The 23,438-nt window shown below is 42.2% G+C and overlaps 1 protein-coding gene across 2 annotated transcripts in view; it reads right to left on the reverse strand.

Annotated features, from left to right (window-relative positions):
- Positions 1–9,337: 9,337 nt before the first annotated feature.
- The window catches only part of LOC137385128 (NACHT, LRR and PYD domains-containing protein 3-like), a 42,556-nt gene continuing 28,455 nt past the window's right edge, over positions 9,338–23,438 (reverse strand). The window contains exons 4-13 of one of the 2 annotated variants that reach the window (XM_068059940.1): positions 22,283–22,454; positions 22,112–22,177; positions 15,956–17,729; positions 15,331–15,417; positions 14,965–15,135; positions 14,636–14,806; positions 14,120–14,290; positions 13,079–13,249; positions 11,988–12,155; positions 9,338–11,436 (exon numbers count right to left, since the gene is read on the reverse strand). In XM_068059940.1, coding sequence (XP_067916041.1) covers positions 11,340–11,436; positions 11,988–12,155; positions 13,079–13,249; positions 14,120–14,290; positions 14,636–14,806; positions 14,965–15,135; positions 15,331–15,417; positions 15,956–17,729; positions 22,112–22,177; positions 22,283–22,454 — 3,048 coding nt within the window. In that variant the 3' untranslated portion in view covers positions 9,338–11,339. The remainder of the gene's footprint in view (positions 11,437–11,987; positions 12,156–13,078; positions 13,250–14,119; positions 14,291–14,635; positions 14,807–14,964; positions 15,136–15,330; positions 15,418–15,955; positions 17,730–22,111; positions 22,178–22,282; positions 22,455–23,438) is intronic. The other variant, XM_068059939.1, reaches the window with a different exon arrangement.

Here is a 23,438-nt window from a genome sequence, read left to right on the forward strand (position 1 = left end):
TTTTTTAGATTAGATTAGATTAGAGGTACAGCACTGAAACAGGCCCTTCGGCCCACCGAGTCTGTGCCGACCATCAACCACTCATTTATACTAATCCTACACTAATCCCATATTCCTACCAAACATCCCCACCTGTCCCTATATTTCCCTACCACCTACCTATACTAGTGACAATTTATAATGGCCAATTTACCTACCAACCTGCAAGTCTTTTGGCTTGTGGGAGGAAACCGGAGCACCCGGAGGAAACCCACGCAGACACAGGGAGAACTTGCAAACTCCACACAGGCAGTACCTGGAATCGAACCCGGGTCCCTGGAGCTGTGAGGCTGCGGTGCTAACCACTGCGCCTATCCAGACAACTGGGCTGTATTTCATCACGCTCCTGATTGTGCCTTATAGATGGTTGACAGGTTGTTGTCAGTTAGGAGGTGAGTTATTCACTGCAGAATTCTCGGCTTCTGACCTGCTGTTGTAGCCACTGTATTTATGTGGCTGGTCCATTAAGTTCCTGGTCAAAGGTAATCCATGCTGTTAATGGTGGGGGATTTGGTGATAGTAATGTCGTGGAATGTCAAGGGATGATGGTTAGATTGTCTCTTGGAGATTGTCATTGTCTGGCACTTGTGTGGTGCGAGTGTTATTTGTCACTTATCATTCCAAGCTTAAATTTTGCTCAGATCTTGCTGCATGCAGGCACAGACTGCTTCAGTATTTGTCTGAGAAGTTATCAATGGAACTGAACACAGTGCAATCAGTGAACATTCCCACTTCTGACTTTACAAATGGAGGAAAGGTCGTTGATGAAGCTGCTGAAGATTGTTGGGCCTAGGATACGACCCTGAGGAACTCCTGCAGCGATATCCTGTTGCTAAGTTGATTGGCCTCTAAGAACCACAAATATTTTCCTTTGTACTAAGTTTACTCCAGGCAATGGAGTTTTCCCTCTGATTCCCATTGACTTTCATTTTACTGAACTCATTGATGCCAACCTCGATGAAATGCTGCCCTGATTTCAAGGACAGTCACTATAAGCTCACGTGTGGAATTCAGCTCTTTTGTCCATGTTTGGGCAAAGATTGTAATGATGTCTGGAGCTGAGTAGCCCTGGCGGAACCCAAACTGAGCATCAGTCAACAGTTTATTGCTGGTCAAGCAATATTCACTGTAAACCCACTTACTCCCACAGCTGCCTTGACTACACTTCCTCACACCCTGCTATCCATAAGGATTCCATTTCATTCTCCCTGTTTCTTTGTCTTTGTCACATCTGTTCTGATGATGCAACCTCACACAGCATCTCTTATGATGTCTTCCTTTCTCCTCAAATGGATTCCATCCCCTCTTCCCCACCGTAATTAACAGGACCCTCATCCATGTCCAACAAAATTCCCACACTGCTGCTCTCGCCCCTTCCCCTTGCTCCTAGAGGTATGATCGGATTCCCCTTGTCCTCAACTTCCAGTACACCAGCCTTCAACAGATCGTCCTCCACCATTTCTGCCCCATCCAGCGTGATGCCACAACCAAAATCATCTTTCCCTCCCCTTTCTGAAAGGATTGACCCCTCCCCATCAACTCACCCTGCTCCCCCACACCCCCTCCCAAGCATAGAGCCATCGGCTCCAACGGCCTGCAACGTGGGACGTTCCCATGAGCCACTCCATCCCGGTGTTCCAGTTCAAAATAGGGCTGGAGTGACAAATCACCAAGTAATCTGGATGATGTTTTCATTGTTTCCATTTGAGGGGAATTTGATCACTCACTTGGAGAAACCTAGACATCAGTAGGTTTACCAAAATGTTTCCAGGGATGAGGAATTTTAACTACAAGGTTAGTTGGAGAAACTGGAGTTGTTCTCCTTGGAGTAATGGATCTTGAGGGAAGATTTGTTGGAAGTGTACAAGATCCTGACAGGTTTAGATAAGGAGACCAAAAAATGCTGTTACTATAAGCTGATGGTGCAAGGACTAAAGGACACAGATTTAAGGTTTTGGGAAAAAGATGCAGGGGGAGGGGGGAAATTGAGGAAGAACTTTTTTAGGCAGCCAAGTGTCAGTGACCAGAACTTGCTCACTATGAAAATGGTGGAAGTTGTTGCGACCAAGGCGGAAGTAATGCACTGTTAATTCAGTCCCATTACTCCACAGGTCATAGCATATTCGTAAAGTTTCCAACCTACTGGAAAGTAGCCAAATTAAACACTCTATTTGCCCCCCAGAACAAAGCACACAAAACCAGTTTTTTAAACAACAACAAAATTAACTATTTATTAATAAACTAAGTCTTAAACAATAATGAGATAACTCTATATGTGAAAAAGATTATTTTCTTATTATTTCTAACCCTCATGCACGCACACACACACACACACACATCCAAAAAAAAACAGTTAACCAGTTTTAAAAGGATGTTTCTTAGGAATAAAATAATAATTAGCATGTCATGTTCTGTAGGATATTTCCAGGTCAGAGAGATGACCCGGAGTTGAACAGTCAGATGCCACTCACAGTCTCTTCAGGCAAAGTTGATGAACAGCCTGTGATGAGCAGGCATTCACGGCACTTCGTCTGCAGCAGGCATCACACAGATATTTCAGAAAAGGGTGTAGCATCAGATCTACTTGGGTTTTGAAATAGCAGTCTAGCAATAGAAGCTTTCTTGAGCTTTCAGGATCTCCCAAAACATAAGAGGCAACAGGAATCACTCCTGAGGCAGAGACTTTTCAGAAACTGGATGCAATAAGAATCTGCTACCTTTAAAATTGCAGGGTTTGCTCTTGGCAAAGGAGCTGATCTAATGTTTTGAATTGAGTCATCCACTTGGGTTTCTGTGCCTTATCAATCCCACCCTGGCTATGCAAGACCACCTGCATGTGATATATCCTGCTCTCAGCAGGGAGCACTCTTAGATACATACCACCCATGGATATGATATCGGCATCTTGATAAGGCAAGAAGGAAACAATTCACACATATTTCAAAAGGTCATTCTCCCTGAGTATAGTTGTAGACAAGGTGTTTGATGTTCTAACAGCCCAGGCTATCACATCAGTTGTATGTCCTGTTTCATCTGTCTGTGTGTGGATACTTGGGGGTTCTAGTTCGCGTACATTGTTTCTTATTTTTAAAAAGTCCAACATGAACCCCAGTGATAATATCTTCAGTCTGAATTCTTCTCCCTTCATCCCGATGTCCTTCGCTTCCACATCTTCACCACCCGGTGAGTTGTACACGCTGGTCTACACCACAACTGATTATATTTTACTTATGAACAAAAACATTGCATTTCATTTACCTAAGGTTATACCAGAGCATCCCTACACAGTGTACTCGAAGTACTTGTCGCTGACAAGCCAGTGTGGCACTTTTTTGCGTCTTCCGTGAGCCCAAATATACTTAGAATGTCTAATGCAGCCCCTACCTGATTTCTGATTTGCCTTCCCTTTTCCTCAATGAGGACTCCACCCACTGTGGTTGACAGGGCCCTCGACTGTGTCTGTCCCATTTTCTGCAATTCTGCTCTCAACAATTTCCCTCCCTGACAGAGCCATGATAAAAGTGCCCTGGTCCTCATTTTCCATCCTACCAGCCTCTGTATTCAATGGTCCATCCTCTTTAGCATGATGCCACCACCAAACACATCTTCTCCTCGTCTCCTCTTTCAGCATTCTGAAGGGACCTTGCCTTCTGCGACACCTTGGTCCACTCCTCAATCATCCCCAACATCCGTTCTCCTTCCCACAGCACCCTTCCATGCAATGGCAGGGGATGGAATACCTGCCCTTTTACCTCCACCCTCTTTCTGCAAATGTTGCCAGACCGGATGAATATTTCATACATTTTCTGTTTTTTATTTCAGAGTTCCACCATCCACAGTATTTTGTTTTTGTATTAGTGTTTAATTCACTGCCAGTTCTCTTCCAGGAATGCCCAGCCTGAAGAAATTCTGATCTTCTCTCTGATGGGATTTCCATTTGTCTTTTCCATCTTGTTCACCTTCATCACTCTTTCCCTTCTCTGTATTATCAGTTTTCTACCAAAACTCGCTTTCAGAGCTACATCTCCTTCCTCAGCAATTGTCTCCCGTTCTGCCTTATTCCATGTGGATTCCAATTGAAATTCCACCCTCCACACGATTACTGATATCTGCCAGGCATTCAGCGTTCCTCCTACCACTGTTGGCTCCACATTCTGAGATCCACACTCAACACAGTAGCAAAATACTGTTGATGCCAGAAATCTGAAACAAAAACAGAAAATTCTGGAGTACTGAGGAGTTTGGGCAGCATTTGTGGAGAGAAACATTAACTCTGTTTTTCTCTCTACAGATTCTGCCTGACCTGCTGAGTATTTCTGTTTTTGTTTCACACTCAATGCCATGCCCTGCCACATGCACATTCTCGACTTGTCTCTTCAGCAGCACTGACTCACTCTATCTTAAAGATGACCTGCTCCGCAGTTTCATTTCATTCTTTATCTCATGCAGCGCTTAAAAAAAAACTTTTTTTCTTCCTTTCATGTTTAAAGGATGCCAGGCTTTAATGCCCCTTCGGAAGCATCTTCACTTCTTCTCATCTCACCTCTTGCCATGTATTCACAATATACTCTTTCCTACACGGCCTCCAAACTCATAAAGTCCCATCTCAAACAGCCCACTACTACTTCCTTCCCAAGATCCCAAACAGGACTGCCATGGTAGTCCCAGCTTTTTAGCCTGCTCCTGGCTCATTGAACTGATTTTTTTCCTATCTTGATTTTATTTTTTCTCCCCTTGTCGTCTTTTCCCAGCTACATCCATTACTCTTCTGATGCCCTCCGTCTCTGTCACAGTTTCCAGTTTCCTGGCCCTAACCATATCCTTTTCACTGTGAACATCCAATCTATCTACACCTCCATCCCGCACCAGGACATTCTGAGGTCTCTGCGCTTCTTCATTGAAAGGAGGCCCAACCAGTCCTGTCCCCCACTACCCTCCTCCACCTGGCTGAACTTGTTCTCGTTTGAACAACTTTTAACTCCGTTCCTTTTCTCCAAATAGAGGCATTGCTCTGGGAACCAGCATGGGTCTAAGCTATGCCCACTGTTTTTGTGGGATGTGTGCAACATTTATTATTCCAGCCTTACTCAGGTGCCCTCTCTCACCTCCTTATTTCAAATCCATGATGTCTCTATTGATGCCGTTTCCCACTCTCACAATGAACTGGAAAAATTTATCAACTTCCTTGCAATTTTCATTCTTCTCTCACTGTCACATGGTCCACCTCCAAAACTTCCCTTCCCTTCCTCGGCTTCTCATGAATGTTTCCTATAAGACTCAATTACACCTAGTTTCAACATCCTCTTAATCTCCTGTCTAACCTTCTCCAGTTTGGTTTCTGGGATTCTGTAGGGTTTTACCTTTATTGTTACCATAGATGGTGTCACCAGATCATGGCAGATCACCCTCACGAGTGGAACTGTTAAGCTTCTTTCTCTGAGATTGTATGATTTTTATATTTCATTGGGCCTATAGCCTATATTAATGGTCAGGTCCCTGCCACCTGTAATCAGCTTGATTTTAGGCCTGGAGACAAGATGCATAACTAGATTTCATGATCGGAACCGCCTGACTGCAGCCTCTTTATTCTGCCATTGGAACATAGAGACTGGAGCAGGTCATTCAGGCTCTGAAGCCTGTTCCACCGTTTGATGAGATCATCTGTGACCTAACTCCATTTACCTGCCAATATTCCTTATCTACTAATTTAGTTGATAAAAAAAATCTACAAATTTCAAATTAACAGTTGATCCAGAATCAACTGTCATTTGTGTAAAAGAGTTCCAAACTTCTATCACCCCTTGTGTGTCCAAGTGTTTCCTAATTTCACTCATGAAAGACTGCCTCTAATTGTTAGACTATGCACCCGAGTCCTACTCCTCAACTAGCAGAAATTGTTTCTATCTGAACTGTCCCACTTAATAGCTTTCAAACTCCAATTAAATCATCCTTAAAACGTTAAGTTCTAAGGAATACTACCTTAATTTGTATAATCTCTCCTCGTAATTTAATCCTTGCAGTCCAGGTATCATTTCCAATAAATCTATGCTTCACTCCCTCCAAGATCAATGTATTCCTTCCTAAAGTGTGGTGCCCAGAAAGGTGTTGTCCATCCATGGCTTTGTGCAGCTGAAGCATGACTTTTACCCCCTTGTATTCCAGTCCACTAAATATAATGGTCAACATTCCATCAGCCTTCATGATTCTTTTCTGTACGTGTTCATGACAAGTTAATGACCTCTGCACCTGGACAGTCATGTGTCTTTGGATTTCCACTATTTCCAAATTTTCACCATTTGAAAAGTACCCTGTTCTATCCTTTTTCAGATCCAACAAAGATAACCTCACATTTGCCTACATTGAAATCCATTTCCCACAGCCTTTATTCCATATACTCAATATATTAATATTTCCTATAATATTTTGCTTCCATCCATATTGCATTCCATCCATGTGCCACCTTAGTATCATCAGCTAATTGGAATACATGGCTTTCTATTCCATCATGTGAGTTATTTATAAATACAGTGAATAGTTGATGCCCCAACACAGATCCATGCGGGACACCACATCCTGCCAGCTAGAGTGCCTGCCAATTATACATACTGTCTGTCTCCTTCCATTCAGTCAATTTTTTAACCAGGTCAATAATTTGCATCAATTTCATGAACCCCAAAGTTAGTTAACCGTTTGTTCTGAAGGAGTTTATCAGCTGCGTTCTGGAAATCCATATAAATAACATCCATAGACATTCCCACTACTTCAGTCACTACTTCAAAAAATGCATTCAGGGTTGTCATACATCACCTACCCTTTGCAAATCCATGCTGCCTCACTCTGATCAGCTTAATATCTTCAAGGTGTTCAGTCAGCCTATTATTTACAGGCTCTAGTAAGTTCCCGTCAATAGATGTGAGTCTAACAGGTTCCCTGGTTTCCCTCTCACACTTTTCTTAAATGACAGAGTGATCAGCACAATTTTCCAATATAAAGGAACGGGTCCTGAATGGAGAGAACCTTAACAGACTATAGTTATGGCATCTGCAATGTTCTCAACTATTTCCTTTAAAATCCTGGGATGGAAATTAACTGGAGCTGCTGCTTTGCAACTTTTTAATGCTATTATTTTCTTCATTAGTGTTATTTTGCTTACGTTAACTTTAGTGAGCCCCTGTCCTTGATTCAGTATTAGTTTTCCTGGGATGTTTGGCCTGCTGACATCTTCCACCATTGTAAATACTGATGCAAAGTAATTACTGAATGTGTTTACCAGTTCATTATTTTCATTGACAATATCACAGTTGTCACTTTTCAAGGACTGGCATTCCCTTGACCACTTTCCTTTTCCTAATATAATTGTGAAACTTTTTGTGTTGATTTTGATTCTTTGTAGCTTTTACTATCTGTTTTGTCACACTTTGTTGTTCATTGTCCCTTTCAGACACCAGTTGTGGAACTTAGCAACATAGGAAACTGAGTAGACCATTGAGCCCTTCTAGTCTGCTTCCCCATTCAATGAGGTCAATGTTGATCTGCGACCTCACTCCATATAACCTACTTTGCCCTTTATCTCATATTACCTTCAGCTAACAAAAATCGATCAATCTTAGTTTTATGATTCACAAATCTCGTGATTTCTTGTTCTTTCTTTGTCCATAACATTGGCATTGTATGTTTCTGGGATGATCTAGTTATGGGTGTCCTATCAGCTGCAATGGCCTGAATGGCTTCATCATCCAAGGGCACTGTCATCTGCAGATATGTGATGGTATGATGATGTACTGGTATCAATGTTCTAATAATGATAGCAGTGTTTCTCATTGCAGTCAGACAGTTCCAGTATGGGGCATTGGGTTGAACGCACGGTAATATAAGTGACTGCGGTAGTCACACAATGCTGTTTCTTTACCTTATACATGCCATTAATTTGGTCCTTGCCCCATTTATTTATTCCAGTCTGACATTTTGGTGATTTCTTGTCAAGGCTGAACCCATCAGCTGGGACAGTATGTTGATGAATTATGTCATATCTACAATCCCATATTGTCTCGTTCAGAGTACAACACACCATATCTGGTACAACAAAAACAGAAAATGCTGGAAATACTCAAATCAAATCAGTTTCCCTGGTAAACTGAAGTTTTTTCTCAACTTCTGTTTCAGTTTTTCAGTTCAGTTACTGCTTCTGTTTTGTGGTTCCATTTCTGTTTCAATCTCATTTACCCTTCCAGTTAGGGTCTGTCACAAAAGAAAAGCTTTGCAACCATAGATTCCATGACAAGGTTATCATTCTGGTAAATCTACGTTCCACTTCCTCCAAGACCAGAATATTCTTCCGAGGGTTTACTGCACGGAACACCTCATGGTACTCCAGCTATAGGCTAACCAGGGTTTTGTATAGCTGAAGCATAAGTTTCCTGGTCCTCTACATATAAAGGTTATCTGTACCCGTTCATGACATTTTAATGTTGCGTGTCTGGACTCCCACTTCTTGATTGACCAGCACTACTAGCTTTTCACCGTTTAGAAAGTACTCGATTAATTCCTTCGGTCCAAAGTGGATGAACTTACATTTACCTACACTGAATTCTATTTTCCACAGTTTTGCACATCAACAATATCTCTTTGTACTGTTTTGCTTCCATCTACTACTTACAATGCCAACTATCTTTGTTTCATAAACAAATTTGGACATATGTCTTCCTATCCGATCATCTAAGTTGTTATTAAATGTGAATAGTTGAGGCCACAACACAGGTCTGTGTGGGACACCAACAGTCACATCCTACCAGTTAGAGTAGCTGCCCATTATCATTACTCTGTCTGCTGCCACTCAGCCAGTTTCATAACCAGATCAATAATTTGCGTTCAGCTCCTTAAAATCCAAATTTAGACAACAGTCTCTTATGGTTAACAAATGCCTTCCGGAAGTACATATAAATATCCCATATAGACATTCACCTATCCACTTCAGTCACCTCTTCAAAAAATTCACTGAGGTTTATAAAGCATAAGCCTGCCTTTTACAAATCCTTGGTAGTTCTCTCTGATTAGTGGAAATTCTTCAAAGTGTTCAGTCACACTATCCTAAATGATAGACTCCAGCAGTTTCTCGATAACTAATGTTAGGCTAATTGGTCTATAACTCCCTGCTTTCACCCTCCCACCTTTCTTAAATAGCGATGCTTCATTGACCTGGCTCTCTGACATTCCCCTCATGGAAGCTGCTTCTGATCCACACTCAGCTTTATCAGGTAATGGCAATGATTAGAGACCTTCGGGCCAGATAATGCACCATTTAATTCAACATCACACAATTCTCATCAGGACTATTACAAAATCCAGGAGTCAGAGAGAGGTGAAGTTTAATAAAGTCAGAAACATTTCCAAGTGTAAGTCATTGTACAAAGTCACGTGAGTATGGGGAACAAGAAGTCTATTCATTGGATCCTTAGTTGCCCCAGGACGTTTAGCAGAGCTGAGAGGTATTTTCACAATCTCATGGTCGGAGGTCGCATTCGGAAGTGATTGTTTACAAATTACAACCGTAAGAAGTACAGAGTTTAATTTCCATTGTAACACCAATACCCATCCTCATGTTAGTGTCAGAAAGACGGAAGGTTTGGGATCCTTAAACACTGCAAATGCTCGCAATCAGCCACACAGAACAACAGGATTCCAACCTGGCACTTAACATAAGAAATAGGAGCAGGGCCATGCAGCCCCTCAAGCCTGCCCCACCATTCAATAAGATCATGGCTGATCTGTCCCAGGCCTCAACTTCTCTTTCGTGCCTGCTCTGCTTAACCCTCGACTCCCCTAGATTTTAAAAATCTATCTACCTCCTCCTTATATACATTTAGTGACCTAACTTCCACAACACTCTGAGGCAGAGAATTCCAGAGATTCATCACCCTCTGAGAGAAGAAATTCCTTCACATCTCAGTTTTAAATGTGTGCCCCTTTATTGTGTAATTAGATCCCATTAGTTTGAGATTCCCCCACTAGTGGAAACATCTACCCTGTTGAGCCCCCTTAAAATCTTACATGTTTCTATAAGATCACCGCTCATTCTTCGAAACTCCACTGAATAAAGGCCTAACCTGTTTAGCCATTCTTGATAAGACAACCCCTTCATCCCAGGAATCAGCCTCGTAAACCTTTTCTGAGCTGCCTCCAATGCTAGTATATCCTTTTTTAAATACAGGAACCAAAACTGTACACAGTGCTCCAGGTGTGGTTTCACCAACACCCTGTACAGTTTTAACAGGACTTCCCTATTTTTAAACTCTAACCCCTGAGAAATAAAGGCCAAAATACCATTTGCCTTCCAAATTACTTGCTGCACCTGCATGCTAACCTTTTGTGTTTCATGCACAAGAACACCCAGATCCCTATGTACTGCAGTATTTTGTAGTCTTTCTCCATCTAAATAATAATCTGCCTTTTTATTTTTCCTACCAAAGTGGATGACCTCAAACATTCCCACATTGAACACCATCTGCCAAGTTTTTGCCCTCTCACTTAACCTATCTATATCCCTTTGCAGATTCTTTGTGTCCTCATCACTACATGCCTTCTCACCTATTTTTGTATCGTCAACAAATCTGGATACACTACACTCTGTCCATTCCTCTAAGTCATTAATATAGATAGTAATTAGCTGAGGCTCTAGGACGGATCCTTGTGGCACCCCACTAGTTACGGCTTTCCAACCTGAAAAAGACCCATTGATCCCGACTCTCTGCCTTTTCACTTCCCCCATTTCTCCTCTTGGTTTGCTGAACAATCCTGGGTACACCATCCTCAGGAACTTCCCCAATAGGATACGCTCACTGGGTTACCCCAGACACTGGGAGTTGGTCCATATTGGACAGTGGGATCCATCCCAGTTGAACAGAGCTTGCCCCCCCCATCCTGAACCCCCAAATTCACTTTCCAGCAGGGCCAATGGGCACTTGATAGTGAGCCAGAAGCCCCAGTAATGTGATCCCCAAACCCAGGAACACGGAATGCAATTCTAAGTGTTCCACTGCGGCTCCACCCTGGACCCTTCCTGTCTGTACATTTCCCCAGTGCCCCATTGGGGAACATTCAGTCCCGGATATCCTGCAGAAGCAGCGCTCTGGGGCCGGGCAGCTGAGTCACGTGACCCTGTTGCTGGGCCTCTGGGAGATGACACCTGCTGAGCTCAAGCTGGAAACCAGTAAATGGCCAATAGGATTTAAACTTGGAGTGTGGATGCTTAAAGAGGAGGGGCAGAAAATCAGCCAAAAATGATCGGATAATGAAAGCAATAATTAACATGATGACAACTCCACATTCAGTCGGCGTCTTGAACCCCGCAATGACTTCAGTTTATTTTCTCCATTTGAACTGAACTTATTCTGCCACAACCTGAAACAGATTAAAGATTAAACAGGAAATAAACAGATTGAAGGGTAGGTAGTTACTTTGATCTTAGAGTAGGTTAAATGTTCGGCACAACATCGTGGGCCGAAGAGCCTGTACTGTGCTGTACTGTTCTATGTTCTATGAACAATAGTGTAAATAACAGGGAAACTGGAATAATTAATTCAATAATAATTACAGACAAATATCACCCATAAAAGTGACAAACAAGTTTATAGTTTATTTTTAATATTAAACATCAACACAAACTGTGTGGAGTTTGCAAGTTCTCCCTGTGACCGCGTGGGTTTCCTCCGGGTGCTCCAGTTTCCTCCCAAATGCCAAAGACTTGCGGGTTGATGGGGCAATTTACAATGGCCAATTTACCTTAGTGTAGGTAGGTGGTAGGAGAATTGAGGGAAGGTGGGGATGGGAGAGGGAAATGGGATTAATGTAGGATTATTATAAATGGGTGGATGATGGTCGGCATGGACTCGGTGGGCCGAAGGGCCTGTTTCGATGCTGTATCTCTCTATGACTCTATGACAAACACTCACTCGATTCTCTCCAGACTTCTGCAGTTCTGTATGAGGCGGCGGAGAGCGGGGACAGATTGGTCTGTGAAGGAGTTTGATTCCAGGTTTAAAACCATCAGTGACCGGTTTCTTTTGAGAGCAGAGGCGAGATCCTCAGCACAAGAATCTGTGAGACGTGTATCATCCAGCCTACGGATTAGAGAACGAGAAATAAGAGGAATCAGGGTAAATCCCAAACTTTTGTTAATATCACTATTACTGATAACACTATCACTGATACTGATAAAAGATAGGCAGAGACAGACTTGCATTTATATAGTGCCTTTCATGACCTCAGGACATCCCAAAGCACTTTACAGCCAGTGAAATACTTTTTCAATTGTAGTCACTGCTGTACTATAGGAAACGCTGCAGCCAATCTATACACAGCAAACTCCCACATACAGTAATGTGATAATGATCAGGTTATCTGTTCTAATGATACTGGTGACAGTCTTATCAACTTGTCCTGGCACCTTCAAAGTAAATACACTGTGCTGTAACCCCTTCAAAATTATTAAACACCTTTATTGTGAGCGGAGGTGAAATGATTGTGTCCTGAATTTAACTCTTGTCTTGAATTCCCTTCTGGATACTGATGTGCAAGCCAATGGTTCTTATAAAACAATCCTCTTGGTATTTATTGGAGCCCTTAAATGTTGCACGATAATGGGATCATTGCATCCTGTTTTTTTTTAAAAGTGATGCTGATTGTGGGATAACTGTTAACCAGGACATCGGGGATATCTCCCCTGCTCTTCTTCAAAAGAGTGCCATTGGATCTTTTACATTCATCTGTGAGAGCACACAGGGTGCCCTGGTTTAACATCTCATCTAAAAGACAGCACTTCCAACAATGCAGCACTCCCTCAGTACTGCACTGAGCGTCAGCCTAGATTTTTGTACTCAAGTATCTAGAATGACAATTGAACCCACACCTTCGGATTCAGCAGTGTGAATGCTATCACTGATCCATGTTTAACACTTAGTTTTTATTAATAAGATTATGACTGGTAACATACAGTGTCAGACATCCAGTTATTAGAAACACAATCTCAGAGTCTGGTACTTACCGCAGTTTCTGTATTTTACAGTCTGGGTTATTCAGAGCCGCACACAGTGGTTTCACTCCTGCATCTTTCAGTTTATTATGACCCAGGTCCAACTCAGTGAGTGACCAGTTTGTACTGAGAGCAGACGTCAGATCTTTGGTACTCGAAGCTGAGAGACCATTATCACACAGCCTGGGGATCAGAGAAATGCAGATAAGATATATAGATGGATAGAGACACTAACAATGATCTACTTGTATTTATTTGTTTCCGGGATGGGAGTGTCACTGGCTAGATGGGCCAGTCCGCAAATTCCCACTACTGGCTCGCTCACCAGATTGTCACCATGGTCCCACCTCTGGGCCATTTTGGATGTGGCTGGGTTGGAGGGTCGGGGGTAATGACTACCCGCTTGCAAGTGGCGTGTAGGCAATTAAGCCTCTTAAAAGGGCCTATTAATGCCCCTCTCCTGCTGTTGACTGGCACCATGGAGACCATAAACTGGCTGATAAATGAAGACAGCCTCCCAGCAGCAGATCTGGGGTGGGATATAGCTCCATTTACCAGTTTACCACCCCCCGCCCCACCCCCCTACTCCCAAAACCACATTTGTTAAAAGGCCGCAGTTGTGGCTGCTGGCCGCCCTGTGCACGATGTGGTCTCTTTCTATTTTTTTTAAGTCTTCAGAAGACACCTCCATCTTGAAGCGCCCTCCGTCTCTCCTACTTGCAATGTCAGTTCTCACCTCTAATGATTGGGTTGCTGATGTGTCAGTGTTGAAGGCTCTTATTGGCCATACAGCCTACACAGCCCACCCACTGTCATTAATTGTACCGGGCTCCCGGAGGCAGCCACTGGAATGAAAATCCAGCCCTAAGTATTTATTAATAACACAAATACTGATGTTAATAAACACTCTACATTATCAGTAATAGTGCTATTATTAAACATTGTTCATACTAATAAAATACAGTGTTTATTACTAGCATTCTTGCTGATAATAGTATGTAGTGTCAGACATCCCGTTATTACAAACACAATCTTACACAGTTTGCTATTTACCGCAGTTTCTGTATTTTACAGTCCAGGTTCCTCAGAGCCGTAGACAATAGCTTTACTCCTGAATCACCCAGTTTATTATAACCCAGGTCTAGAACTGTCAGTGACCTGTTTACACTGAGATTTGAAACTAGATCTTCAGCACAATAGGATGTGAGACCAACACCACTCAGCCTGGAGATCAGAAATAGAGAGACAATTTAACTCAGGATAACTCCTAGAGCTTATTCATAACACTATTACCGATAGTATTATTCATGTTAATATGTAATGTACAGTGTTTATGAACACTATTACTGATGCTAATGTACAGTGTTTAATAACACTGACAGATACAAAAAAATGCAGTGTTTATTAATAACACTGTTATTGATACTAATGCACAATGTTTATTAATGACACTGGTACTGATACTAATATTGTGCAGTGTTTATTAGTAATACTATTACTGATACTAATAATATACAGTGTTAGATATCCAGTTATTATAAACACCAGCTCACAAATTCTGGTACTTACTTCAGTTCCTGTATTTTACAGTCTGGATTACTCAGAGCCACAGATAGTTGTTTCATTCCTAAATCTCCCAGTTTATTACCACTCAGGTTCAGCTCAGTCAGTGACTGGTTTGTACTGAGAACAGAGATGAGATCCTCGGTACAAGAAACTGTGAGACCGATATCACCCAGCCTGCAGGTCAGAAACAGTATGTAACTGAATAAATCCCAGTTATTATTAATAAGCTATTACTGATACTGAATAATAACATTATTACTGATACAAAAAATAATGTATAGTGTCAGACACCCAGTTATTATAAACACATTCTCAAACAGTCTGGTACTTACTGCAGTTTCTGTATTTTACAGTCCGGGTTCCCCAGAGCCACAGACAGTAGCATCACTCCTGAATATCCCAGTTTATTACCACTCAGGTTCAGATCTATCAGTGACCGATTTGTACAGAGAGTTGAGGCAAGATCCCTGGCACAACAAGCAGTGAGAATGTTTTCCTCCAGTCTGAAGCCGAGAGAGGGAGAGAGAAGGTGGTTGGGGGTAGGGACGGAGAAACAAATCAGGGTGACTACTCAATGTTTATTAACAGCATTATTATACTACAAAGGACATTGTCTTTATTAATATTACTGATACTGTTACTATTAAAAATGTACAATGTCTGGCATCTAGTCTTCATAAACACCATCTGTTACGTACCCCAGTCTCTGTATTTTACAGTCTGGGTTCCTCAGAGCTGCAGACAGTAGTTTCACTCCTGAATCTCCCAGTTCATTGATGCCTAGTCTGAACACAAGAAGAGTGAGAAACAAATTGAATCAACCCCCGGCAACAACTTTTCTCTCGGAAAGTACTGAAGGCATTAAAAAGACTTCAAGAAATCAGTGAGCAGTTTTTCCTGTCAATGACAATAAATTACACTCTGTTCAACTCCTCATACATTCAGAGACTGTCAGTAAGTGTATTTGTTAAATAAAGTGCAGTCAGTGTGTGGTGTTCAAATGTCTCTTAGTCTGGTTTCATTTGCTAATGATCAGAATTAGTCTCCTGAAGCTCAATAAGCAGCTGTTTAAAATTTGAAGAATGTTCTCATTCCTGCTGCTCTTTCAATCCTGGATTTTATGGGAAAAACTAACATTCCTAATAGTTCACAAGGATCCATTTTAGATTTACCACTCCTTCGGGAATTCTCTTATTTCTCTTATCTCTGTTATTTATCACATTTTTGTTTCGCTCTTGTTGAGCTGGACTATATATCTTTTAAAACCAGATCAATAATTCAATTCATTTCTCCAATTTTCCAAACAGACAAATAAATCGTTACCTCAAGACATGGCATTTGTGCAGAATGGGTTTCAGCTGCTGGAGTCCTTCACAGTGAATATTGCAGTTCTCCAGATTGAGTTCTTTTATTGTTTCACAGAGTGCAATGACATGAGACAGGACTGCACAGTCAATCGGGGACAGTTTCAATCCACAAAGATGAAGCACTCCGACTGATCCCACTATCTCCTGAACCAGTGCTTTATTCTGAGACTCAGTCAGGTAGTGCAATGCGTTCAGGAGGTTCCTTTTACCAGTTTCACTCCTTGTGTTTCGAATCTGTCCTCCAACCGTCTCCTTCACCCAGTCAATCACTCGGCAGGTTGTTTGATGAGGAAATCGACCCAGAAACTCCTCCAGGGGTCGAGCTGCCTGTGGGGAGGAGAGACCAGCAACAAAACGCAGAAGTATCTCAAATCTCCCATCCTTCGTCCTGTGGGCATCACTGAGGAGATTCCGGATGTCCCCGGGATTTGGAGTCAGGAATTGTGCGAGTGCGGCTACAAACTCTTGGATGGTGAGGTGCGGGAATGTGTAAACCACACTCTGGACAGAATCATCTCTCTCCAAAAGTTCCATCAGGAATCCAGACAGGAACTGGGAAGGTTGCAGATTGTACTCGATCAAATCTCCATTTCTAAACACAATCTTCTTCCTGGAGACTCCTGTGAAGGCCATCTCACCGATCTTCAGTAACACATCACGGGGGTTTTCAATCTCTCGGCTATGGTTTTTCAGAATGTTGTAAATATAGTAGGAATATAGCTGGGTGATGGTCTTGGGAACTTGCTGCTGTTTCCTGTCTCTTTGTGTAAAGAAGGGACCCAGTGACAGACAGAGGATCCAGCAGTAGGAAGGGTTGTAACACATGGTGTACAGGATCTCGTTCTCCTCCACGTGTTTGAAAACAGCTGCTGCCACCGTCTGATCTTCAAAACACTTGTTGAAATATTCCTTCCGTTCATCGCCAACAAATCCCAGGATTTCAGCCCAGACACTGATCTCAGCCTTTTCCAATAAATGTAATGCAGTGGGACGACTGGTCACTAACACTGAACATCCTGGGAGCAGCTTGTGTTGTATTAAACTGTACACAATGTCAGACACTTCACAGCAGCATTCGGGATCTGTGCACATGTACTGAGGTTCTGTATTTCTCCGATTGTCAGTAAAATCGATCGTGTCCTTGAATTCATCCAAACCATCAAATATAAACAGTAATCCCTCTGGATTCTTCCAGAGCTCTCCCAGAACATTCCCAAAGTAAGGATACTGATCCAGTATCAGATTCCTCAGGTTTATTTTACAGTTAATAGTATTCAAATCCCGGAATTTAAAACTGAAAACAAATTGAAAGTTTGGGTATATTTTCCCAGTGGCCCAGTCATGAACAATCTTTTGTACCATTGTTGTTTTTCCAATCCCCGGGACTCCACTCACTGCTGCTGAACTCCCAGAAGTGGATCTCCAGAATAAACTCTTTACTTTCTGAAGCAAAAATCCCACCCAGGAAAAACTGCTCTGGAACAATTGATCAGGTCGGATTTTTTCCAGTTCTTTCCGGAGATGTTTCTTTCTCCACTTTTCATGATCTCGGCCTCTTACCAGCAGTTCATGTTCTACAAGTGTCCGATCTCGAACAGTAGAAATGACCGTTAGCTCAGCGTATCGATCAACCAGCTGGAAAATCTTAACCTTCTCCTTTATTAGGATAGTGTTCACTCTCAGTGTTTCAGTTTGTACCCGGAGTGTTTCCTTGTGTTTCTGTTGAACATCTTCAATTAGAACAGACAGAAAGTGGTTTTCAATGTTAGCTGCACTGATGTAAAAAAAACTTCACTATCCAGTGAAATGTCACATTTAATTCACAGCGTTAATAGAGGTTCACATAGAAATTCAATCTCAGTTAATGGAAACCTCGCTTGAAAGTGAATGATGGCAGAAAAAAGTTTCAAATTTTCACCTGATTCTAATGTATACTGAACATGGAGATTTCTACAAAGGTGATAGTTTCCCTCTGATGGATAATTAACCCACCAACCCCTGCACATGTGCACATGCAGAAATGGCTACTAGCTGAAGGCCTGTCGATACAATTAATTAAAATTAGCATGGAGCATCGCAATTGCATTTTTTTGCACACCGAATCACTTTCTGGATTAAGTTTAAGTAACAATTACCAATAATAACAGTACTCATAATACAGGCAGTATAATAACTAATATATGTATAAAGACTAGGATGGGGTGACCATTTGGAACTCTTCAACCTCTAATTGGTCGATTTTGGTATCATTCATTTTAAATCATCACCACACTGGTTGGTGAGTACCTGTGAATGAATTGACCTTTCCCTCAGGCTGGGCTGTACCATTGCAAACTTCAAAATACTGGATCTAAGGGCATATGGTACTAGAATAGTGCCAAGTGCTTCTAGATGAATAGCCACCCTATGGTTAATACTAACAGATCTGCCCTCTGTTATAGGCATTTCATTACAAATCCACACATGATATTAGCTTTATGAAATTTGTCCCATTTTATTCCCAGGACTGGATCCAACAATGTCTCCTTCCTCATTAGGAGGAAACATACTGATCAACATAATTCTCCTGAACACACTTCAAAAATTCTTGATGAAAGGTACACAGATCTGAAACGTTAACTCTATTTTATTCTCCACAGAAGCTGCCTGACCTGCTGAGTAATTCCAGCATTTTCTGCTTTTGTTTTAAAAATTCTTTCCCTTCTCTGCCTTTAAAACGATCACTGCTTCATTCAATGAAGACATAGGAAATGGCATCAGAGATAGATTTGCATTGTTTGTGGGATGAGACATCAGATTTTGAAATTTTGATCTATATATGAACTGAATTCATCAAATTAATGCAAGAAAGTGACTCACAATGAATGAAAATATTTCATAATGGATAAACTGAAATTATGCAGTGAGCATTGCTCATGAAATTAATGATGATTTAGAAGGACAATAAATGAACAGTGCAAGTCGGTCTAAGGACAACTGAATATGTTTCCGTGGATACACTGAAAGGAGGGGTAAGCGTGTTCATCTCCAACAGGAGCTGGCTTATTTGAGACTGATAGCCTTTTTCTATTCTGAAACATTCTCCTGTTATATCAAACATGCAACAAATAATTGTGTTGACGTAACAGTCCTTTCTGAACACCAATTAAAATCAAAAAGAAAGCTACTGCACACTTCACTCAGTATAATGTTAGAGCAGAAAATCTTCACATTTCATTTCAACTGTCCTACTAATAGTTCCATTGTGTTGTTTAATCTTGTTCTGAGTTTTCTCTAATGCAGTGCTGGAAATTAGAAAATAGGTTTCTGTTAATCATTGACTTGAGTCTAAAAGGAACCATCATGGAGCAAAAGAAATTTCACTGCACATTTCAACTGGTTTGTTGCCAGTGGGAAAATAGCCAATAAATTCCTCATCACCCAGAACAATATTTTCATTATATTCTTAGATTAATGGATTAATGTTCTATTGTGTTCACATCTGAGAGGAGATTAAAAATATTCTGACAGGTCATTCTCTGCTATGCAAAAACACTACCATACAGCAATGTGCACAGCTCATGTCTCCATATAATCTCGATGATAAAGCCATTGGATACGGTGTAAAAAAGATTCACCAAGATGATAACAAAACTGGGAGGTGATATTTATCAAGGTAGACAAAACAAACCAGGGCTCTATTCTCTAGAAAAAAAAATAAGAGTAAGGTTGCCCGAACAGAGGTGATTAATATTACAAATGAGGATTAACAGAGTAGACATAGAGGGGAGATTGCCATTTGTAAATGAAGATAGACACCAGTAAGTCCAATACGTAATTCAGGAGAAATATCTTTACCCAGAATGTTTGGAATGTAGAGTTCACGACCAAAGGAGTAGTTCAGGCAAATAGCATGGATGCATTTAAAGGGAAGCTGGGAAGCGGAAAGGAATAGAAGGATAATGGTCATAGCATTAGAGGAAGATGGGTGGCGGGGGCGCATATGGAACATTTGCGCCGAATGGCCTGCTTCTGTGCTATAGACTGTTGTAATTCTATTGACTTATTTCACATCTCTCCACTTCTTTATCATCAGTCTCAATGGGTGAGCGAGAGGAGCACAGATAAACCAATACATCTGACTCAAGGTGCTATTATTTCCCGGTGAGTTGACGGTACATGACAGGTGTGTATGGGGTTTCACAGTGTATCAGGATCCTGTCAGGTGTGTTTGGGGTTTCACAATGTATCAGGATCCTGCCAGGTGTGTATGGGATTTCACAGTGTATCAGGATCCTGCCAGGTGTGTTTGGGGTTTCACAGTGTATCAGGATCCTGCCAGGTGTGTTTGGGGTTTCACAGTGTATCAGGATCCTGCCAGGTGTGTTTGGGGTTTCACAGTGTATCAGGATCCTGCCAGGTGTATATGGAGTTTCACAGTGTATCAGGATCCTGCCAGGTGTGTATGGGGTTTCACAGTGTATCAGGATCCTGTCAGGTGTGTTTGGGGTTTCACAATGTATCAGGATCCTGCCAGGTGTGTATGGGATTTCACAGTGTATCAGGATCCTGCCAGGTGTGTTTGGGGTTTCACAGTGTATCAGGATCCTGCCAGGTGTGTTTGGGGTTTCACAGTGTATCAGGATCCTGCCAGGTGTGTTTGGGGTTTCACAGTGTATCAGGATCCTGCCAGGTGTGTTTAGGGTTTCACAGTGTATCGGGATCCTGCCAGGTGTGTTTGGGGTTTCACAGTGTATCAGGGTCCTGCCAGGTGTGTATGGGGTTTCACAGTGTATCAGGATCCTGCCAGGTGTGTTTGGGGTTTAACAGTGTATCGGGATCCTGCCAGGTGTGTTTGGGGTTTCACAGTGTATCAGGATCCTGCCAGGTATGTATGGGGTTTCACAGTGTATCAGGATCCTGCCAGGTGTGTATGGGGTTTCACAGTGTATCAGGATCCTGCCACGTGTGCATGGGGTTTCACAGTGTATCAGGATCCTGCCAGGTGTGTTTGGGGTTTAACAGTGTATCGGGATCCTGCCAGGTGTGTTTGGGGTTTCACAGTGTATCAGGATCCTGCCAGGTATGTATGGGGTTTCACAGTGTATCAGGATCCTGCCAGGTGTGTATGGGGTTTCACAGTGTATCAGGATCCTGCCAGGTGTGTATGGGGTTTCACAGTGTATCAGGATCCTGCCAGGTGTGTATGGGGTTTCACAGTGTATCAGGATCCTGCCACGTGTGCATGGGGTTTCACAGTGTATCAGGATCCAGCCAGGTGAGTATGGGGTTTCACAGTGTATCAGGATCCTGCCAGGTGTGTATGGGGTTTCACAGTGTATCAGGATCCTGTGTATAAGATTCAGAATTGACAGCACTCAGTGGATTTCATGATGTAGTGCCAAGTCCATACATTTACAGCATAAGTCAGAAACCAAATCTATGCTGAATCGCCAAGGATTGAAGATAAATGCAAACAAGTTTCAATCGTGTTTCCCCAGCCTCTGAACTTCTTCCACACTACCAGAAGGACGTGGAGGCTTTGGAGAGGGTACAGAAGAGGTTTACCAGGATGTTGCCTGGTCTGAAGGGCATTAGCGATGAGGAGAGGTTGGATAAACTCGGATTGTTTTCACTGGAACGACGGAGGTGGAGGGGCGACATGATAGAGGTTTACAAAGTTATGAGCGGCATGGACAGAGTGGATAGTCAGAAGCTTTTTCCCAGGGTGGAAGAGTCAGCTACGAGGGGACATAGGTTTAAGGTGAGAGGGGCAAAGTTTAGAGGGGATGTGTGAGGCAAGTTCTTTACACAGAGGGTGGTGAGTGCCTGGAACTTGTTGCCAGGGGAGGTGGTGGAAGCAGGTACCATAGAGACGTTTAAGAGGCATGTTGACAAATACATGAATAGGAAGGGAATAGAGGGATATGGTCCCCGGAAGTGCAGAAGGTTTTAGTTTAGGCAGGTATCGGAAGAGCGGCTCAGGCTTGGAGGGCTGACTGGCCTGTTCTTGTGCTGTACTGTTCTTTGTTCTGATTCCCAGAGTCTGAAACTCTAAACAAACAGCTATAGTCAAATACTCTGATTCTCAGAAGTGAAATAAATGGTTTGAAATTTCCGTGTCATCACTTACCTTTCAGGTGACTGGTTAATTCGGGTAAACCTTGTGTGATGTTCATATAATCAAATGAATCAGAACCTGTTTAAATCAATTAATTTACATGAAATCAGATTTGTGTAATATTATAGTAAATTCTGCAGTGTTTGAATCTGAAGTTGAATTCAGTGTGTGATTTTACCGTACCGAATTCCTGTATTTCTTTCAGTATTTTGTCCAACTTTGGTACCACATGGCGCATTTTCACAAAGGATTCCCACATCAGCCTTCGGGTCCGAGAACCTTTCTCCATCACCAGGTTTAGGAGAAGTTTGGAACTGTCTGTTCTATTTCCCTTCTCTGCGAGTTCAGTGATTTTCTGTAAAGTACAATGATGAATGCGTTGAGCAGTGGAGAGAAAGATAAACACTGAGAATGAAAAGATCTGCTCAGTATGGGATTTCTCAGCACTTTTTAAGCACAGAAAACAGTCAGAGGTGGAGACTGATCTATTCCGAACATGGGCTGAATATTCTGTAAGCATCTTAGAGGGACATGGGAACAGAAGCAGGCCATCCTGCCCATCAAGCCTCTTCCACCATTCAATGAAATCATGACTGATTCCAACCTCATCTACTCACCTTGGCTCCATATCCCTTAATATAGCTGTGTAAAACGCTCATTAGACCACAGCTGGAATACTATGTATAGTTCTGGACACCACACGATAGGAAGGATGTGATTGCACTGGAGAGGGTGCAGAGGAGATTCAACAGGATGTTGCCTGGGCTGGAGCATTTCAGCTATGAAGAGAGACTGAAAAGGCTAGGGTTGTTTTAGAAACATAGAAAATAGGAGCAGGAGTAGGCCATTCGGCCCTTTGAGCCTGCTCCGCCATTCATTATGATCATGGCTGATCATCCAACTCAGTAACCTGTTCCCGCTTTCACCCTATATCCTTTGATCCCTTTAAACCCAAGAACTATATCGAACTCCTTCTTGAAAACATACAATGTTTGGCCTCAACTGCTTTCTGTGGTAACGAATTCCACACATTCACCACTCTCTGGGTGAAGAAATTTCTCCTCATCTCAGTCCTGAAAGTTTTACCCCGTATCCTTAGACTATGACCCCTGGTTCTGGACTCCCCGGCCATTGGGAACATCCTTCCTGCAGCTACCCTGTCAAGTCCTGTTAGAATTTTATAGGTTTCTATGAGATGCCCCCTCACTCTTCTCAACACCAGCGAATATAATCCTAACTGACTCTGTCTCTCCTCATACATCAGTCCTCCAATCCCAGGAATCAGTCTGGTAAGCCTTTCCTGCACTGTATAGCAAGAACATCCTTCCTCAGATAAGGA

This window comes from Heterodontus francisci, chromosome 28 (genome assembly GCF_036365525.1).
Source record: "Heterodontus francisci isolate sHetFra1 chromosome 28, sHetFra1.hap1, whole genome shotgun sequence".
NCBI lineage: Eukaryota > Metazoa > Chordata > Chondrichthyes > Heterodontiformes > Heterodontidae > Heterodontus > Heterodontus francisci.